The sequence below is a fragment of the Leptopilina heterotoma genome, unplaced genomic scaffold (assembly GCF_015476425.1).
Source record: "Leptopilina heterotoma isolate Lh14 unplaced genomic scaffold, ASM1547642v1 Lhet_332, whole genome shotgun sequence".
Lineage (NCBI taxonomy): Eukaryota > Metazoa > Arthropoda > Insecta > Hymenoptera > Figitidae > Leptopilina > Leptopilina heterotoma.
The window spans coordinates 169,854-189,921 of NW_025111023.1; the positions used below are offsets into that span (position 1 = coordinate 169,854).

Genomic DNA, 20,068 nt, shown 5'->3' on the forward strand with positions numbered 1-20,068 from the left:
CTTGTGTTACGGTCACATTTACAAGCTCGCTATACATGCCTCTTCTCGTTGCCTTATCTATCCTATGGAAACCCTCCCTTTTCCCCTTTGGGCCCACAATCTTACGGACTAGAATAGTATAACTAATTCACATGCATTATCAGCTGACAAAACGCTTTATGATGCGTACATATTTTATTTTGATTTATGCACAATTCCAAATCAATGAAATAGTAATTCGACAATAGATAAACATTTTGTTGTAACTTTTGTTAACAACAAAATGCCGGAGGACATTAAATTACATGTATATGTGTATATGTATAACTATGCGAAATGCAAAACACATATACAAGTAACTTATATCATGTAGGACTAATATAATTACAACAAAATAAATTATATTTACCAGTATAACTAAGACGAATAATAATTTTATTAATTAAAATAATATAATTATTATTTATTTCTTAGTTATCTTAAAATAAGGTGTCGAAAAATATCATATTAATAGACTATTTCCGTTCTCACGGAGCTACCGTGAGATCTAAAACGTCAGCAAAAATGCAACGTCCAATGGGCCCATGAGTTTTCCCTACTCCTAAATTTTTGTTTTCCCCACCTTGACAAAGAAGGCAAGGGTTAGAGGCTTGTCGCAAAATTTCAATCATTGCAGTACGAATTCTCGCTTCTTCTCGAAGACACCTCTCCTGGGTCTAACCTAGAAAGTGTTTTGGGACAGAGAAATTTCGCGACAAAAAGCCCGTCCGCGACCCGGAACCCGATTTGCATGAATTAGGGCAGACGTTAAAATTTTCAAATTCTCTGAGCCGGTGGAGTCCAGTGCGGGCTGATTTTGGAGAGATTTTGGAATTATTAATATAATTAATAATTCTAGAATCTTGTTATTTATAACCGGCCGGTTGCATAGATATTGCCCGCGTCCGTCTCAAATATCGGTGGCCCACGAGCGCGACCATAACCAATTATCGAATTATCGGTTGCATAGATATTGCCCGGACTAATTCGGTAAACGGTAGATCCGCAGTGAGTTTTACACAGTTGCGTGAGACGGCCGGTTGCATAGATATTGCCCGCGTCCACTCACCACAGGTGCAATCTCGCAAACGAAAGAAAATTTCGCGAATCAGACGTCGCGATTTTGAGCAAAAACAAAAACAAAAGAATTTTCGCCCGACGGATGTTTTGTGATTCGAAAGAGGAATAGCTCCGCCGGTAGTTTGTAAGTAAATAAGTATCGTTTCCATCACATATTCTAACACACACACACCCTTTCTATTTGTAACACACTATAACCATTCTGTATTCAAAAGGTATTTTGCTAAATTAAAATAAATCATGTATTCATAGAATCAATTTCTTTACTTACCTAACTAAACCCTAAATTCAAATCATCTTAAAAATAGTGCATTTAACGAATCAGAAGGTAACTTTTAAAAGTAGGATAACGTCCCCACAAAATTAAACAGAATAATTAAACATTCTGGCAGCTTGGTGCCTCCCCAAATCGAGATAAAGGGCCATCTCAAAAGCCTAATTTATAAATTTATTTCTGGTTTGTAACATGTATTTAATAAATTATAGTACATTGTACAACTAGTGGCGAAATTGTGATTTTTCGAGAGTGAAGTTTGCGGCTCGAGCGTAGCGAGAGCAGCAATCACTCGAGAAAAATCATTCTTTCACCACGAGTTGTGCACTACGTTTTCTCCAACGCCTTGCGAGGAAAGGTTTCTTCGTGAGTTTCGTATAATTTTAATTTAAAATGTTCTTATGTTTAATATAATAAAAGACGAATGTTTTGAGTGGGGAAGAAGTTAGATACAAAATAAATTTCAGTCAAATGTCGAATATACAATCCTTTTCGGCACGCAAAACACACTACAAAATTTCAGCTAACATTCAAACGGTCGAACAAAGAGTAACGTTCTCTTTTCAGAAATCTGGTAATGCGTCAGAGATGCCATTGGGCGGAGGAATTTCATCCCCACTCTTGCACCATTTTACATTTAAGTCAATGTAAAATGGCGCAAGAGTGGGGATGAAATTCCTCCGCCTAATGGCATCTCTGTAATGCGTCAATTGATCGCATTATTGGCGCTTCAATCGATGCAAGGTCGCAGGGGCGAACTATTGACCTTACAACCCTTACCTTTAATTAAACGATATTTGATCAATAAAATACTTGAAATAACGTCAGAATGATTTTCCCGTCACACTTTAATTCCGTTTTTTTCGAAATGAGGTTTTTGGCGTTCTAAACTTTGAAATTCCGTAACTTAGAGAATTTTGAACCAAAAAAGTTCTAAGATCACTCAAAATTTTCCAAATTTTGCCAGGAATACGCCCATATAGATAACTCCAATAGTGCCAAAATGGGACCTTTTCATGTGGACGTCCACATATACATAGATATAATCATAATAAATAAACAAACAAATAATAAATAAATATACTTATTTATATAACATTAAATAATAAAAGTATAAATAATAAACCTTATTATTAAATAATAAACCCTCATTATTATTTTTGCTGCTCAAGTACATTCCTACTGTATACTATGCAAACGGTGCAACCTGATATAGTTGGCCATGTCCAAATTCCTATATTGAGCTTGCTATGTTTTGTAAAACGCGGATCCATATTCACGCTTATAGAAACATCTAATCGTCATAAGAAAGCTTGTTTTATATTCTCTATTAAATATTATTTTTCCTTAAATCGCCCTTTTTTCATTTTCTGTCTGGATTTTTAAAAATGAATTATCAAAGTCAAAATCTTCCCCTCTTTAGGTGTATGTAATTTTTGACTTTGAAAATTAATTTTAAAAAGTTTAGACAAAAAATGAAAAAAGGTCGATTTAAGAATAAATAATATTTAATAGAGAATATAATTCAAACTTACTTATGACGATTATGGAGCACTCACAGCTCTGCCTGCCTACGCAGGCAGTAATTGGAGTAAGAGAGAAAGTCAATTAGAGTGAAAGAGACAGTAAATTCAAATTTGTATGCTGCCTACTAGCTGTGAGTGCGCCTTTAGATGTTTCTAGGAGCGTAAATATGAATCCGCGTTTTAGGGTACGGTCCCATGTTGAGCAGAAAACACAATGCAAAGCAGAATTTCGTGAGAGTGGAAAGGATAGTGATATCTGACTATCTCTCTTGCACTCACGAAATTCTGCTTTGCATTCTTTTTTCTGCTCAGCATGGGACTGCACCCCATAGAGTTATTAGAATAGAGTGCGCGAGTTATACCTTTTACCGTGAGACCGTGAGAGGCATTCTTAGGCGCATAGAAAGAGACAAAAGCATGAAAGTAGACCCCTTTTCTTACCTTGTTTATTGGCGCATGTGCAAGAATGAAAGTTTTTGGTTAGGTTTTTGTCTAAAAAGATCGCATGAAAAATTGTTTTAAATATTATAAATGTTTTATTTTAATTTTAAATTTATTTTAAATTATTTATTTGTCATGTAAATAAAAGAAAAATATAATTGCAAGCAAGCAACAGTTGTTTCGATGCATCAGCTGTTTCACTATCGCGCATGCGTTATTAGAGAAAGAAAGGAAAGGGGTCTTCTTTTCGTATGGCTGTCTCCGTCTATGCGCCTAAGAAACATTTTGGTCGCTTGCGCACTCTATTATATTTCATTTCCTTGTTCGAAGATATTAACATGTAGTACCGCAACTTGTTGCCAGGTGACGCCACATTTTAGAGGCAATTTAGAAAAGCAACGACTTAGTCGCCTCTCTATATACCTCTTGTCCTTGCCTATCCCTTCCAACTGCTACATTCGTTTCTTGGCGCTGATTGACATCACATGTATATACTTGCCTATTTTCAGTAAATTATGGGTGATATGGATCGAAAAAGAGTATTAAAATTGAAATACGAAGAAAAAATTAGTGAACTGGAAGCAGAGATGAACAGGACGTTTGCGAGGATGGAGAATCTGGACAACGACCAACAAGATAAAGAATTAGAATTCGAAGGTTAGTCCTTTGTTCTGTTTCAGGTGCCATCTTGGAAATACGGCGTCCCCCTCAAGGCAAAAAATTTTTCTTTGTTCAAAATTCCTCGGGCAGAGTTTCAATCCCAAGTTGAAACCAATTGCCAATTAACTAGTGCCGATTTCTGATCTTTGTGTCATTAACAAGGGCCAACTTTCTGTTCTTTATTTAAAGGAACAAGAACTTTTCTTTCAGATATCCCACAGTCTGAGGGAGACGCGGCAAATGCGGAACATTTCCCCACTGAGGAGGAGAACACACCGATGGAGGACGAAGCAGATTTGTTTCTAGGTGCTAATCCGGAAATAGCTGCATTAGCAGAAATTGAAATAAAAGAGGACCTCTCAGCAAGAATCAAGTCCTGGTTAGCGAAGGGTTTGGCTAGCAAAGAGGAGAAGGAAAAATTATTAAAAATAATTCCTAGGAAAGGAAATGTAAATTTGGAAGCTCCGCTACTTAATGACGAAATCTTGGTTGACACTAACCCTAAAGCTTTGACCCGAGACGACTTTTTTAAGGATTATCAAAATCTAACTGGATCCGCTTTATCAGCAGTCGCTACAGTTTTAGATATGATCTTTAAAGATGCAGAGGACCCTCTGGAAAGAGACGTAATTTTATCGAATCTTTCTAATGCTGTGAAACTTTTAAGTCATTTATTTTTTTCCTTAAATCAAGCTCGTAAGTCGTTCATTATGGGCAAATACGAGGATAAAATACAAAAAATCTTGAAGAAGGTGAAATCGACATCCTTATTATTTGGTGATAACCTTAAAGCAGTGATTGAGAGCTCCAAGGCTATGGAGAAAGTTTCCCGGGATTTAAAGCCCAAGGTCAAGACTTCCGGAAAACCAAACAGTTCTTTAAACTGGAAAAGCTCGCCCGTCACGAGGGAGGTGAGTCGGGGGAGCTTCAGGGGCAATACTTACAGGGGAAACACCTCCAGGCAAAACAGAACGAGACCATACTCGTTGAAGAGGACGTACACTCAATCCCAACCACAACAGAATCGCCGCTAGCTACTAATGAGGTGAGTTCCGCGGCTAGATTAAGATATTTCGAGATTAATTGGAAATCTATCATAGAAGATCGTTTTATTTTAGAAGTGGTTAGAGGTTACAAAATTGACCTTATAGATAAGGTTACACAAAAGATTCAACCCACTCATTTAGAACCAAATAACGATTTAGATCTCGCTATAAATAACCTTCTCGACATAAAAGCAATTGAAAAATGTTCTCCGGAAAAGGGCCAGTATATTTCTTCTTATTTTCTCACTCCCAAATCAGATGGCTCTTTACGATTTATTTTAAATCTAAAAAGTTCAATCTTTTCATAAAGAAAGAACATTTCAAAATAGAAGACTTAAGAACAGCCGTTAATTTATTGAATAAAAATGATCTCATGTGTAGGTTAGACTTGAAGGATGCGTATTTGACCGTACCCGTAGATTCAAACGATAAAAAATACCTCCGTTTTAATTACAGAAATCAACTCTACCAATTTAATTCCCTTCCCTTCGGCTTGTCGTCAGCTCCTTTCGTATTTACCAAATTAGGTAAACCAGTGGTAAACTGGTTAAGAGAAAGGGGTGTCAAGGTCGTAATATATTTAGACGATCTTTTGATTTTTGGAACTTCCGAAGAAGAATGCGCGAAAAACGTCAGTTTAGCTATAGAAATTCTCGAATTTTTGGGTTTCATTATCAATTGGAAAAAGAGTGATTTAGTTCCCAAACACTGCTGCCAATTTTTAGGAATGATAATTAACTCCCAGCAGACGACCTTAGCACTTCCAGAAATTAAAAGATTAAAAATTAAAAACATGTTGGACAAAATACTTAGAGACAAGAAAATTAAAATTCAGAAATTAAGTGAATGTATAGGTGTACTAGTGGCAGCTTGTCCGGCGATCGCTTACGGGTGGCTATTTTATAAACATCTGGAGATGACAAAAATAAGCGCTCTGCGATTTAACAAAAATCCAAATGTTGAAATCTCTTTATCTGATGATGCGATTAAAGAATTAGTGTGGTGGAGATCACAGATTTTAACTGCAACAAATAAGATTAGGTCCAGCTCTTTCGACTTGGAAATATTTTCGGACGCATCTACCACAGGTTGGGGGGCCACTTGTGGTGACAAAAAGGCTAGCGGTTTTTGGAATAGCTCGGAGAGAAATTTCCAAATAAATCTCCTAGAATTAAAAGCGGCGTTCTTAGCACTCAAATGTTTCGCGAAAAATGAGTTCAACAAACAAATTTTATTAAGAATTGACAATTTAACGGCTCTTGCCTATATTAATAAAATGGAAGGTACTCGTCATATGCATTTAAATTACGTTGCTAAGCAGATTTGGGAGTGGTGTAGAAGTAGGGAATTGTGGATTTTCGCGGAGTATGTAGCTTCCAAAGATAATAAAGCGGACGAAGGCTCTAGAATCACAAATGTTGATACCGAATGGGAACTTGCCGATTTCGCATTTCGGAAAATTTGTAATAATTTCGGAAATCCTTCAATAGATTTATTCGCGTCCAGAATAAATTCGAAATGCAAAAAATATTGTTCCTGGGATAGAGACCCAGAAGCATACGCTATCAACGCAATGACCGTTAACTGGAAGAATGTTTTCTGGTACGCCTTTCCACCCTTCTCCTTAATTACGAAAGTTTTAAAAAAAGTCAGAGATGAATGTTCTTTGGGTATTCTAGTTGTCCCTTACTGGCCAGTACAATCCTGGTTCCCGGAATGTAAACGATTGTTAATTTCTGACATTATTTTTTTCAACCCATCAAATAACCTTTTATTTTCGCCTTGCAGAAAACTAGTGCATCCCTTATCACAGAACCTTACCCTGGCTTCTGGAATTGTCTCCGGCAGACGTGGCACGAAAAGGGATTGCAGGAAGACACTATTGAAGTAATGATAGCTTCAATTACGGAAAGCACGGCAAAGCAGTATAATTCGGTTCTTAAACATTGGTGGGCATTCTGTCAACAGAAAGAAGTTAACCCGTTCAAGGCGAAGGAAGAAACTATTTTACAATGCTTAACTATCAGATTCTCGGAAGGTGCTAATTATAGTACAATAAACACGTTGAGATCGGCTATCTCGTTAATATGTAATATAGAAAAGAATTCGAAGAATAATTTAATTCATAGATTTTTTAAAGGAATCTTTAAATTGCGTCCTCCGAACCCGAGATATCAATCTACTTGGGACGTTAACGTGGTGCTAGACAAACTAGAGGAATGGATACCGCTGGAATCCTTGGATCTACGAAAGCTGACATTGAAAATAGTAATGCTGTTGGCTTTAGGGTCGGCTTACAGAGTCCAAAACTTATCGTTAATCAAGTTAGAAAACATTAAATTCACAAATCTAGGTGTGGAAATTCGGATCACAGATCAAATAAAAACCTCACGTCCAGGGAAATCTCATCCTCAGGTCTTCTTTCCATTTTTCATCGAGAGACCAAATATTTGCGTTGCGAGAACTCTGCAGGAGTATTTAAGGAGGACAGAAAAAATTCCAGGCAGGCCAAATAACCTTTTTATTTCCTTCAGAGAACCATTCAAGAAAGTCGGATCCCAAACTATTAGCAGATGGCTAAAGTTGTTAATGAAAGAAGCAGGAATCCAAGATGAATTTAAGGGCCATAGTACTCGACATGCCTCTACCTCCAAGGCTTGGTCTCGTGGTTTGGATATTAACATTATCAAAGAAGCAGCAGGTTGGACGCAAGCATCCACCACTTTCGCAAAGTTCTACAAGAGACCTATAAAAAATTCGAAAAATGAGTTTGCCGAAATGATCTTCAACTAATCTACCAAATATTTAATGTGATATTTGCATAGTATTTTGATGTGTTCACTCTTAGTTTTAATTCGTTTCGTATTCTTTAATTTGTTCATTTTCTTAATATTTAACAATTTAATTTTCCATATTATTAGAATTATAAGTGAGTTACAAGTTTTCGCCCTGAGGGCAATTAAAGTTTTTATAGTTAATAAACAATAATTTTCTAAAAAATATTCTTAGCTCTCAACATCTACATGTTAATATCTTCGAACAAGGAAATGAAATATAATTAATGATTAAACGAACTTACCTGTGAAGTTCGATCATAATTATATGAATGAACTTGTTCGAAGATATATTATCCCACCCAAATAAAGATCCCATCCCTTAAAATTCAAACATTGCCTCTAAACTAAATGAAGCAGTTGGAAGGGATAGGCAAGGACAAGAGGTATATAGAGAGGCGACTAAGTCGTTGCTTTTCTAAATTGCCTCTAAAATGTGGCGTCACCTGGCAACAAGTTGCGGTACTACATGTTAATATCTTCGAACAAGTTCATTCATATAATTATGATCGAACTTCACAGGTAAGTTCGTTTAATCATTAATTCTTGCGGAAGCGCTCATGCGCAAACCCTAGCAAGTGTGCTTGCCTACCGCTCTGAGCATCTCGAAGCAGCTCGGCATGTGTGCATATAGGCACACCTGCACGTGTGCTTTGAATGTTTTGATTCTCATCATTTTTCATAAATTAATAAAAACTAAGTGCCTTATTTAATTAAACTGTTAACAATAATTATAAATATTGCTTAAAGTAATAAATAAAATATATTTTATTGAAAAGCGCTTAATTTAATTTATTTCACTGATTTTTTTTCAAAAAAATTTACATAACCTCAATATAATTTAATATTTACTTTATGTTAAAAGCAAGAACTTTATTTTGTTTTAAGATAATTCTATAACATTTTTGTTCAAAGTATATAATATATAATTATAATAAAATTTAAAAAATTTAATTTTATTTGTTATGAAAATATTTATTTATTTTATTTATTTTTTTTTATTATTTTATTTTATTATTTATTAATATTTATTTTATTTATTTATTATCCATCCATCATAGCTTTTTTCACTTTATTGTCAATTACAAAAATGCATTGCTTTTCCTCTTTGTATTCTATTTTTATTTTTTCCTTCGCAAACTCCATCTAAAATTGTGTCGCATGTTATAGTATTATAATTTTTTTTTTATAATAAATATTTTCATAACAAATAAAATTAAATTTTTTAAATTTCATTATAACTATATTATATACTTTGAACAATAATGTTATAGAATTATCTTAAAACAAAATAAAGTTCTTGCTTTTAACATAAAGTAGATGTTAAATTATATTGAGGTTATGTAAATTTTTTTGAAAAAAAATCAGTGAAATAAATTAAATTAAGCGCTTTTCAATAAAATATATTTTATTTATTACTTTAAGCAATATTTATAATTATTGTTAACAGTTTAATTAAATAAGGCACTTAGTTTTTATTAATTTATGAAAAATGATGAGAATCAAAACATTCAAAGCACACGTGCAGGTGTGCCTATATGCACACATGCCGAGCTGCTTCGAGATGCTCAGAGCGGTAGGCAAGCACACTTGCTAGGGTTTGCGCATGAGCGCTTCCGTAAATTCTAATAACTCTAGGCTGCACCCTTACAAAACAAAGCAAACTGACAGCTCGCGATATAGGACATGGCTGACCAGAACAGGTTGCACCGTTTTCGTGTACTGTAGGTACTGCAGGGATGTAGCTGAGCAACAGAAATAATAAAAGTCATTACTTTTATAATTTATTTTTATATAAATAATTATATTTATTAATTATTTGTTTATTTATCTATTTATCTATTATTATTATGTAACTATTATACTTACTTTTTAAAAATATTATAATACTAAAGTATAGAAAAAATAATGTAAATTTTTTTTGAAAATATTATTAACGGTGTTCGATCAAGAAAGGTATTTAAAAATGGCGGTCAGAAGTTACACTTTTTTTGATACGAATGTTTATCGCAATTGACACATTGATAGTAATTTAAAAAGAATCAGCCGGAATTTTGAAAATTTTTGCTTTAATTTGAGTCTAAGAAATTAAAGATTTTTTAACATATGCAACAATAGGAAGTAAACTAAGAGATTTCTATGTACCCGGTGGGTGCTGCCCTCTGAAGATATTTTTTAATAGCACTAATTTGTTTATATTTCGCTTGTGTGGTTCTAGTTTACTTCCTATCATTGTATTTATGTATAAATATTCAATTTATTGGAAGAAAATTAAAGTACAACCATTCAAGATTGCGGCTGATTTTTTAAAAATTGCGATAAATGTCTCAATTATGATAATAATCCATTTCAGATGAAGCATAAGTTCTGACAGCCATTTTTAAAGGTTTTTCTTGTTCGAACACCATAAATTTTGTCATAAAATTGGATCTTTTTTAATGAAAGAAGTCCTTTTTCCAAAACACGGAGTAACTAAAAATTTTTAAGAATTTATTTCCGATTACAAAAAACATTTCTGTCTTGAGAAAACGACGTTGGTCTTGGCAAGTTTTTATTAACAATTTTTGGAGTTGAATATAACATTTAGGCTATTTTCATAAAATTGAAATATTTTTTTTTAAATAAAAGCTTTTTTCGAAGTTCAGAACTTTTTTTTTTATTTATTCAAAAACATATTTTCTACCAAATTCCGCCAATTTTTAAGAAAAATGAAAATTCAGAAAGGGTAAAAATATTTTCTGACCGCTTTTATTTTATAACCGTTGAATTTCTTAAAAAAATTACTTTAAAACTAATTTTCTCGAATGTTTAAATTATTTTCTTCATATACTTAAAAATATCAATAATCAAAATAATAATCAAATTTTAAAAACTACATATCTCCTATAATATTAAGATATTCGCTGTCGTTTCGTCGTTTGTGTAATTCCGTACTTCATCGTTTGGACGTTCGGCATCACTAAAAAAATATATATATATATATATATATATATATATATATATATATATATATGTATATATATAATATATAATCTATCCCTATTAATATAAAATCATATCGCCGCCGCCGCTGTTTCAGAAAGTTTTAAGGGACCCTTATAGTAGGGGGGAACATAGTCAAGGTTGTCCCACTGTCAAGGTAGGTCCATCGTCAGAAACAAGTTATATTTGACCTAAATTCAGGTCAATTTAAGGGCAGTTTTAACCTACAGGCCAAAATTACTCAAAATTTAGGTCAATTTTAAGGGCAGATTCAACCTACAGGTAAGAAACTAACAAACTAACCCCTCTGCCCTCAAAATTTAAGTCAATTTTAAGAGTAGTTATGACTTAAAGTTAAAAATTGACAAACTTATCGCTCTGCTTTCAAAATTTAGTTCAATTTTAAGGGCAGTTTTGACCTAAGCGTTAAAAATTGCGTTTTACTCTGTCCGTAAAATTTATGTCAATTTTAAGGGCAGATTTAACCTACAGGTAAAAAATTGACAAACAATTCCCTCTGCCCTCAAAATGTAGGTCAATTTTAAGGGCAGTTTTGACCTAAACGTCAAAAATTCACAAATAATTCCCTCTGACCTCAAAATGTAGGTCAATTTTAAGGGCAGTTTTAATCTACAGGTTAAAAATTAACAAACAATTCCCTCTGCTCTCAAAATTTAGGTTAATTTGAAGGGCAGTTTTAACCTACAGGTAAAAAATTGACAAACAATTCCCTTTACCTTCAAAATGTAGGTTAATTTTAAGGGCAGTTTTGACCTTAACGGAAAAAATTGACGAACAATTCCCTTTGCCCTCAAAAATTAGGTCAATTTTAAGGTCAGTTTTCATCTACACCGCAAAAATTGTCGAAAAAACTTTCTCTGACCTGACCTTTCCTTAAAATTTAGGTCAAATTGGACATATTTTTTAGCCTATACATGAAAAAAGCAAATTAATTAGGATTTTTTAAAAAGTCGTACCCTTATATTAAAGTTTGACGGAATTTTCGACCTATTGGTTAAAAGAAGTTTGACCTCAATTTCAATATTAAGTTTCAATCAATAAAAGATGTTATAAATTGACATATTTTTTTTAAAAATTCTATTAAAATTATTTTTCTGTCCTCAAAATGTACTTTAATTTTAATGGCAGTTTTTTCCTACAAGTTAAAATTTGACCAGAAATCTCCCTTTGATCTGATATTTTCTTAAAATTTAGGTCAATTTTAAGGTCAGTTTTGACCTACACGTCAAAAATTGACAAGAAAATTCCTTCTGACCTACTGTTTCCTCAAAATTTAGGTCAATTTTAAGGTCAGTTTTGACCTACGGGTAAAAATGAAGCCCACAAACGTCTATTATTTTACGTCGAAATCTTTAGTCCGTCCATAAATTACATAAGACATTTAGGGGGGAGGGGGGTCAGCAAGATCTTGCGAACAATAGGAAAAATGGCGCTAATGTATGTAAAATATCTTACGAGGGAGGAAGGGGGTCAAATTTACCCAAAAAATGACTTACGTAATTTATGGACAGCCCCTAATGGCCCTTACATTACGTCAACATTTATGTCAACTGCAGGTAAAAAGGGGCTCTAACTCATTACTATGCCATCATATTAAGATAACATGATTTTAAAAATTAAAATAAATATTAAAAATAGTTAGGGGGTTGGCGCGCGAAGCGCGCAGGGGGGCGAAGCCCCCCTAGTATATATATATATACATTATAATTATATATATATTATTTATTATTTATATATATATATATATATATATATTAGTAACTTCGTACTTCATCGTTCGGTCGTTCGGCTTTTATCATTTATTCATCGTATCGTATGCATACATACTCATTGTACATACATATACGCATGCGCAGTAGTGATCTGTGAATGTCAGGCATGCGCAGTAGTGATCTGTGAATGTCAGGCATGCGCAGTAGTGTTCTATCAATGTTAGGCATGCGCAGTAGTATTCTATCAATGTCAGACATGCGCAGTAGTGTTCTGTGAATGTCAGGCATGCGCAGTAGTGTCCTATCAATGTTACGCATGCGCAGTAGTGTTCTGTGAATGTCAGGCATGCGCAGTAGTGTCCTATCAATGTTACGCATGCGCAGTAGTATTCTATCAATACCAGGCATGCACAGTAGTGTTCTGTGAATGTCAGGCATGCGCAGTAGTATTCTATCAATGTCAGACATGCGCAGTAGTGTTCGGACAATGTTACGCATGCGCAGTAGTGTTCTGTGAATGTCAGGCATGCGCAGTAGTGTCCTATCAATGTTACGCATGCGCAGTAGTATTCTATCAATGCCAGGCATGCACAACAGTGTTCGGACAATGTTACGCATGCGCAGTAATGTTCTGACAATGTCAGCCATGCACAGTAGTGTTCGGACAATGATACGCATGCGCAGTAGTGTTCTGGCAATATTACGCATGCGTAGTAGTGTTCTATCACTATAACGCATACACAATAGTGTTCTAGCACTATAACGCATGCGCAGTAGTGTTCGGACAATGTTACGCATGCGCAGTAATGTTCTGACAATGTCAGCCATGTGCAGTAGTGTTCTATCACTATAAAGCATGCGAATAACATTCAGAACTTCAAAATTGAATTTTTTAATCCATACATAATCTAAAAATTATTTTTCTACAATACAAAATTTCCAAAGCTCAAAATGTCCAAAATATGAAATTTTTAAAAAAAGAAGTGTTGAATTGTAATGTAAGTGAAAAGAATTAGATTATTGAGTATTGAGATTTAACAATTCTATTTCTGTGTAAGATGTTTTTAAAACATCATTATTGTCAATGTTTTACAAAAATTTAAATAACTTCTAAAAACATGAACACTTTTAATGATCTTAAGCTTACTTTAAAGATTATTTTCTACAGAATGGGAATTACTTGTAGACATTAACGTGTAATTTTTTCTTAGAAATTGCAGGTCGGCAAAATTATACACAAAAATTTCAATTTGAAATAATTTTTTTGTACAAAAAACTATCCTTCAAAAAATATAAAACATGATATGGCGTAGATTTTTCAAGAAAATTTAGTAAAAAAAATATGTTTGAATTTTAAAAATTATTCTTCTGTTAACCCGTTGCCTATTAACGACCGTTGGGTAGTAAACTTCTTAGCGCAAAATAAATGCAATTTCTTATGTAATTTATAAAATAAATAACGCATGATATTGTTTTTATATAATTATTAACACACTATTGATTGCAATGATCCTAAATTAAGTAATAAATAAATGATTATTTATTATTTTTAAATGATACACTGAGAGACCTTTGGGTCAGCAGCAGACTTTCGATAGGCTGCTACTGACCATTTTGGAGGAACGCTACAGGACTATACTTTTGGGTTGCTGCGGTAAAATTTTGGGCGCGTGACAGTCTCAAAGTTGTTCAGCTGCAAACCAAAGGCGGCATTCCCACTACTTCGGTGAGCTGCTCACCAACATTTGGGACTGTCACGCGCCCAAGATTTTACCGCAGCGCACCAAAACCATAGGGGAGCTGCTGTCACATACGTTGTTCCGCTACAGTCCCAAAGGTCTCTCAGTGTATAACAATTTAAAAACAAGTTATATTTATGAAAATTTATTTCTAATTTAAGTCACATTTAGTATATAAGGGTTTTTGGAGTCGGTGAATTTAATTAATTTTAAAAAATTCAAAATGGCGAACATCATTTTTTAAATTCATTTGGATTTTTATCAATTTCAGTACCTAAGGGTTTTTCAGGTCGCTGAATTCGAGTTTGACCATCATTTTTAAAACTTCAAAATGCAGGATCCAAATTGGCGGACATACTTTTTGAAAATTTTTAGAATTCATTTGGATTTTTATCAATTTCAGTATCTAGGGATATTTTGGGTCGTTAAATTTAAATTTGTCTTTCAAAATTAAATATTATGAATTCAAAATGAGGGACGTAATTTTTTTAATTCATCCCGATTTTTATCAAATTTTGTACTCTATTCTATATCCTTTCCATTAGCTGATAAAACGAATCATGACCCCAGAATGTGCCGCGTGGAGGCTGCAAAGGTTTTACATTACACTTTCTGTTCATTGTTTTTTTTTTGTTTATAATATCTGTTTAAAATTTAAAAATTTTGTCCGACATATTAGATCCACCATTTTGAATTTTTTTTGACGTCATTTTTATATTCAGCGACCCCAACAACCCTTGTATAGTAAGTTTCATAAAAATTTATCTACCAGGTTTTGCTGAACATTTTGGGCCAATCATATGATTATTTTTCCAAACAGCGAAGGGATTTATAAGATTGTTTCAAATTTTTTTAATTCTTTTGGTCTAAGTTTGTCAACTTGCATTTTCTAAGAAAAAAGTTTCGTATATTCGCATAATTCAAGTTATTTGAATCAATTAATATATAGATAACAAAAATTATTTGAATGAGATAATTTTTTTAGTGTTCTAATACTTTTACGTATGCAAATGGAAGAACATTAATTTATTTATTATAAATTTGGTATAAGGACTAAATAAATAATTATTTGACGCAATTAAAGAGATATTGGTCTAAATTAAAATAATTAATTATGAAAAATAATTGCATATTTGATATAAATAAGGGAAATTCCACGTCAACACGGACAGAGCTCTAAGCAAAAATTGCTTTGATGGATTTAAACGTTCTAGGGCTTAAAAGATTTCTACATTCATGTACTTTAAGACGCCGATGGGCGTTTTTTGCAAATTTTCATTTCCGATGCCAATAGAGCTGTCAAAAGTCAAAAGGTCCTAAAATCTCAAAATACTTTTATGAATTAAAAGCAAAAAACGGGGTAAATCAATTTGTAACTCATTCTTTAACAGTTTTTAGGGTCCCCGAATATAAATTTTAAGTTTTTTTTTAAATTCAAAATGGCGGACAAAATTCAAATTTGAACAGATTCGATTAAAACTTGTTACTCGGGGGTTTTTTAAGGTATCTGATTACGAATCTGAAATCACAATTTAAAAATTGAAAATAGTGGATCCCATATGACTGAAAAAATGTCCAATTTTGATACATTTCGCTTAGAGTCTGTAATAATAACAAATTGTTTACATTATAGAACAGTATGAAGCTAGAATTTCTTAAAAGTGACTTTAAATTCGTAATCAGATATGCTAAAAACACCCGAGTAACACTTTTTAATTAAATCTGATCAAATTAAAAAAATTTTCCACCATATTGGATTCATCATTTTCAAGTTCTACAAAGTAACTTTATATTCATAATCTGCGACCCTAAAAGCCCCCGAGTAACACGTTTTAAGGGAATAGGATAAATTTGAAAATTTTTTCTTCATATTGGATCCGCCATTTTGAATTTTTAAAAAGTGACTTTAGACTACCCGTCAAAATTGAGAGACCACCCATTTTCAGTCGAATGAAAATCGTTTTAAAACATAAAATTTATTGAAACTAAAATTTTTGTCTGCTCATTTTTTTAAAGATGATAAAATTTTGAACAGAAGAAGATATTTCAGAAGTCGTTTGGCCAATAATTCATTTAGATATTTTTAAAAAATCGCCATTTTCAATGTTGTACAAAACTTTGAATAACTTCTAAAATAAAAACTTGAACCAAAAAAATATAAAAAATTTGAAACATTCTTATTTACAGAAAAATAATTTTTAAAATTCAAACGTATTTTTTTTATTAAATTTTCTTGAAAAATCTACACCACATAATGTTTTATATATTTTCTAAAATAGTTTTTAGTACAGAAAAATTGTTCCAAATTTTTTGAATTTTTTTGTTCCAACTTTGACCGCCTGCATTTTCTAGGAAAAAAATTACACGTTAATGCCTATAAGTAATTCTTATAGTGTAGCAAATGACCTGTAAAATAAGCTTAAGATCATTTAAAAGCGTTCATTATTTTAAAAGTTATTCAAATTTTTGTAAGACATTGAAAATGACAATTTTTTAAAAATATCTAAATAAAATATTGGCAAAATCACTTCTAAAAGATCTTGTTCTTTTCAAAATTTTATCATCTTTCAAAAAATAAGAAGCAAAATATTTTAGTTTCCATACATTTTATGTTTTAAAATGTTTTTCAATCACCTGAAAATGGATGGTCTCTCAATTTTGACCGGTAGTCTAGATTCGTAATCAGCGACCCTAAAAACCACCGAGTAACAAGTTTTAATCGAATCTGATAAAATTTTAATTTTGTCCGTGCGGAATGTCCCATATATATTTAGTTATTTTAAAAAAATTATTTTATTGAGGCAAATAAATATTTATTTGAATTAAAATCCATGCATTACTGAATCAAGTAATTGACCTAATTGATTTAAAGCAATATTTATTAGATTCAATTATTCCATTCATTTGACTTAAATAATTCGAATTTGCTACAAATAACTATTTATTTGATACTACAAATTAAAATTTTTATATCAAGGGCAGTTCCAATTTTTTATAATATTGAAAAAAAGTTAAGAAAAATTAAATTTTCAATAATTTGTTTAAACAATAATTTTTTATTATTAAAAAAATATGCTAAGGACATCCTGGAGTTTCCTAAAAAATTTTAATAAAATTCATTGTAAAAGTTCCATTATTTCTATAAATAACAAGAATTCAATTATATCCAACACAAGAATTCGATTATTTTCACAAATTTTTCTTAATTCAATAATTTGTATTTCTATTATATTTTAATAAAATTTCCAAAAAGAATTTAATTATCTAAAAACATTTTGACAAAATTCTACAAGAATATTCAATTATTTTGTAAAAGAATTAAACTTTTATAAGAATTGAAATATTAAAAATAGACTTTATCTAAATTGTTATTAAAAAATCAATTATTTAAAACTTTTTTTATAAAATCCTCGCAATAATTCAATTTTAATAAATTTTCTCGAAAAATGTAATTATTGAAATTATTCTTAAAAATTAGATTAAAATTCATCAAAAGAACTCAATTATTAATTTAATAATATGCAATTATATACAAAATTAATATTAATATGTACATATACTACTTATATGTATATTTTAACAATGAAGATTAATTATTTTAATTAATATTTTCATTTAGATAAAGAAAACGTTCTCTCTCGTTCAATAACGAATGTTTTAAAAAAAATTCTGAGCAGAGATATTGCAATGTCTTTTACTGCAAGTAAACTAACTGAAGGAAAAACGATTTTTAGAGGGACGCCTATTTGCAAATGTTTACTTGGTAATTTAATTTATCACTGTTCTAATCGAATGCATATTTATTGTGGAAAACGTTTAATAAAATTTAAATTAATTATATGTTTCAGACGTTCTGACTAGTCATTGCAAAACTAAATCAGTGGAGTTTTCAGAAAAAGTATTCTATCAAAAACTAGGATTAGTTTTATCGAATTCAAAAGACTGGGATGGATTCCGTCAACAACGAAAAAAAAAATGTAGCGGAACCTGATCAGGCAGAACAGGAATTTGCAGAATAATATGTATACTTTTTTCGTTGTTAAATGATAATTTTTAATATAAATTAAGGTTAGAAAATTTCGGATACAATTGCAATATTATTTCTAAATGTGTAATATGTATTTTTATATTTTCAATCTTTACTTTAACCTTTTTTTTTACTGTTTGCACTCAAATTATCATTGTATTTTATTTAGAAATTCTCAAGTGTGTAACTTTCTTAAAATCATATTATTAGAAAAAATATTTCTTTCAACATTTTGTTTCATTACCAAATATATGTATTTTGAATATAACTCGTGAAAAATGTATACATTTTGATACTAAAAACTTATATTTAGTTTGGTGAATAAAATTTTTTATTCCCTGAAAATTCAAAATACATTTATAATTTGATTTGAACGAATTTCACAAAATAGATAAAAATAACTAAATTTTATACTAATCATTTTTTAGGTTAGGAAAACACAATTTTGTAAGAACTTTGTTCTCTTTTCTCTCTGCTAAATATAAAAATGTTAAGATATTGAAATTTATTTATTTTATATTTTAGATTCTATATATTTATATAAATTTTATTTGATATCTGCTATTATATGTTTACTATTTCAGATGAAATAATTCTCATTACAATGTATTTAATAAAAATTTGTATTTGAAATAAATATAAATGAACTTAAAAATTATATTTTTCAATTTTAAATTACACGTGTAAAATTATAAATTGTATCTGCTTAAAACTATTTATTAATTAAAAATTGCTTGTTTAAAATTTCTTTGCTAAACTGTCACATTTTAGAGGTTGTTTTTCCAAAAAGCCATCGAAAATGTAAACAACTAAAACATTGTTAATACTTTAATAGCTTCCACAAATATTATATATTAGAATATTAATTAACACATTTTAATAACGTTTTGCTATATTTATTATCGTTTTTAGAAGCCAGTGTCGTTCACTGTCAGAGTGTCAGCCACTGTACGATTATACCCGTGAAGAACATGCCTTTTTATCAACCGACTAGAACGGCCGTGATGCGTAAGCGTGCGTTATATCGTCCAAGCAGACTCGTGTTCGCTCCCCGCCCCCCTCGATATTTTTCGTTTTAATTAATTTAATTCTTTAGGTTTTCTATTAATTTATAGTGTGATTAATTAATTTATATTTCAGTGTGATGTTCTTCATTCAAAGAAAAGGTGAAAGGTGTGTACACGGAAAAAAAAGTTCACGAATCTCTCGTGAACTAGTATATCACTTTTGGATGGGACACAAAATTCTTGAAAATCAACAAACATAGTTCGTCAAAATTTCATCGACTCCTTCACTAGAAACATAGTACGGTTTCCGAACTTTTCGTCAAAGTTAACGAAATTCGTAATTCGCTTCACGGGATTCGAACCTAGTACCTATACCCTATAACATAATATTTCTAACAACTAACCGCCACGGCTAAATCTAGATACACTGTCCTTCGACAAACGAAACGATTAGCTTTGTCTGCTGTAAAACTCAGGACCGTGCAAAGTAGAAAAAGTCCCTTATCGTAACTTTTAATTCATTTTATGAATTATTTGTTTCACAAAGGAAATTAGCAAACAAAAATATTCACTAAGTAATAAAAAACACTGATTCTAAATAATAACTTTCATCAAAGAATTTTCCCGAATGTAAACACCGATGACACCGACTGAATGATGAATGCTTGATCAGCCATATTTGATGCGCATTACGAACTGCG

At 31.6% G+C, this 20,068-nt stretch overlaps 1 protein-coding gene across 1 annotated transcript; it reads left to right on the forward strand.

The window, feature by feature from the left end:
* The first annotated feature begins 3,854 nt into the window (after window positions 1-3,854).
* LOC122505029 lies at window positions 3,855-7,838 on the forward strand. The gene is made up of 6 exons (XM_043616440.1): window positions 3,855-3,996; window positions 4,210-4,910; window positions 4,961-5,268; window positions 5,427-6,741; window positions 6,834-7,083; window positions 7,186-7,838. Exons 1-6 carry the CDS (start codon window positions 3,855-3,857, stop codon window positions 7,836-7,838), a joined length of 3,369 nt encoding a protein of 1,122 aa, XP_043472375.1.
* Window positions 7,839-20,068: the final 12,230 nt, after the last annotated feature.

Bases quoted from the DNA above. Each gene is read 5' to 3' on its own strand.
- LOC122505029 (XM_043616440.1), top strand. From the start codon at position 3,855: ATGGGTGATATGGATCGAAAAAGAGTATTAAAATTGAAATACGAAGAA. The intron at 4,911-4,960 runs GTGAGTCGGGGG...AAACACCTCCAG, and splicing joins GCTCGCCCGTCACGAGGGAG to GCAAAACAGAACGAGACCAT. The intron at 6,742-6,833 runs GTACAATCCTGG...TTCGCCTTGCAG, and splicing joins TAGTTGTCCCTTACTGGCCA to AAAACTAGTGCATCCCTTAT.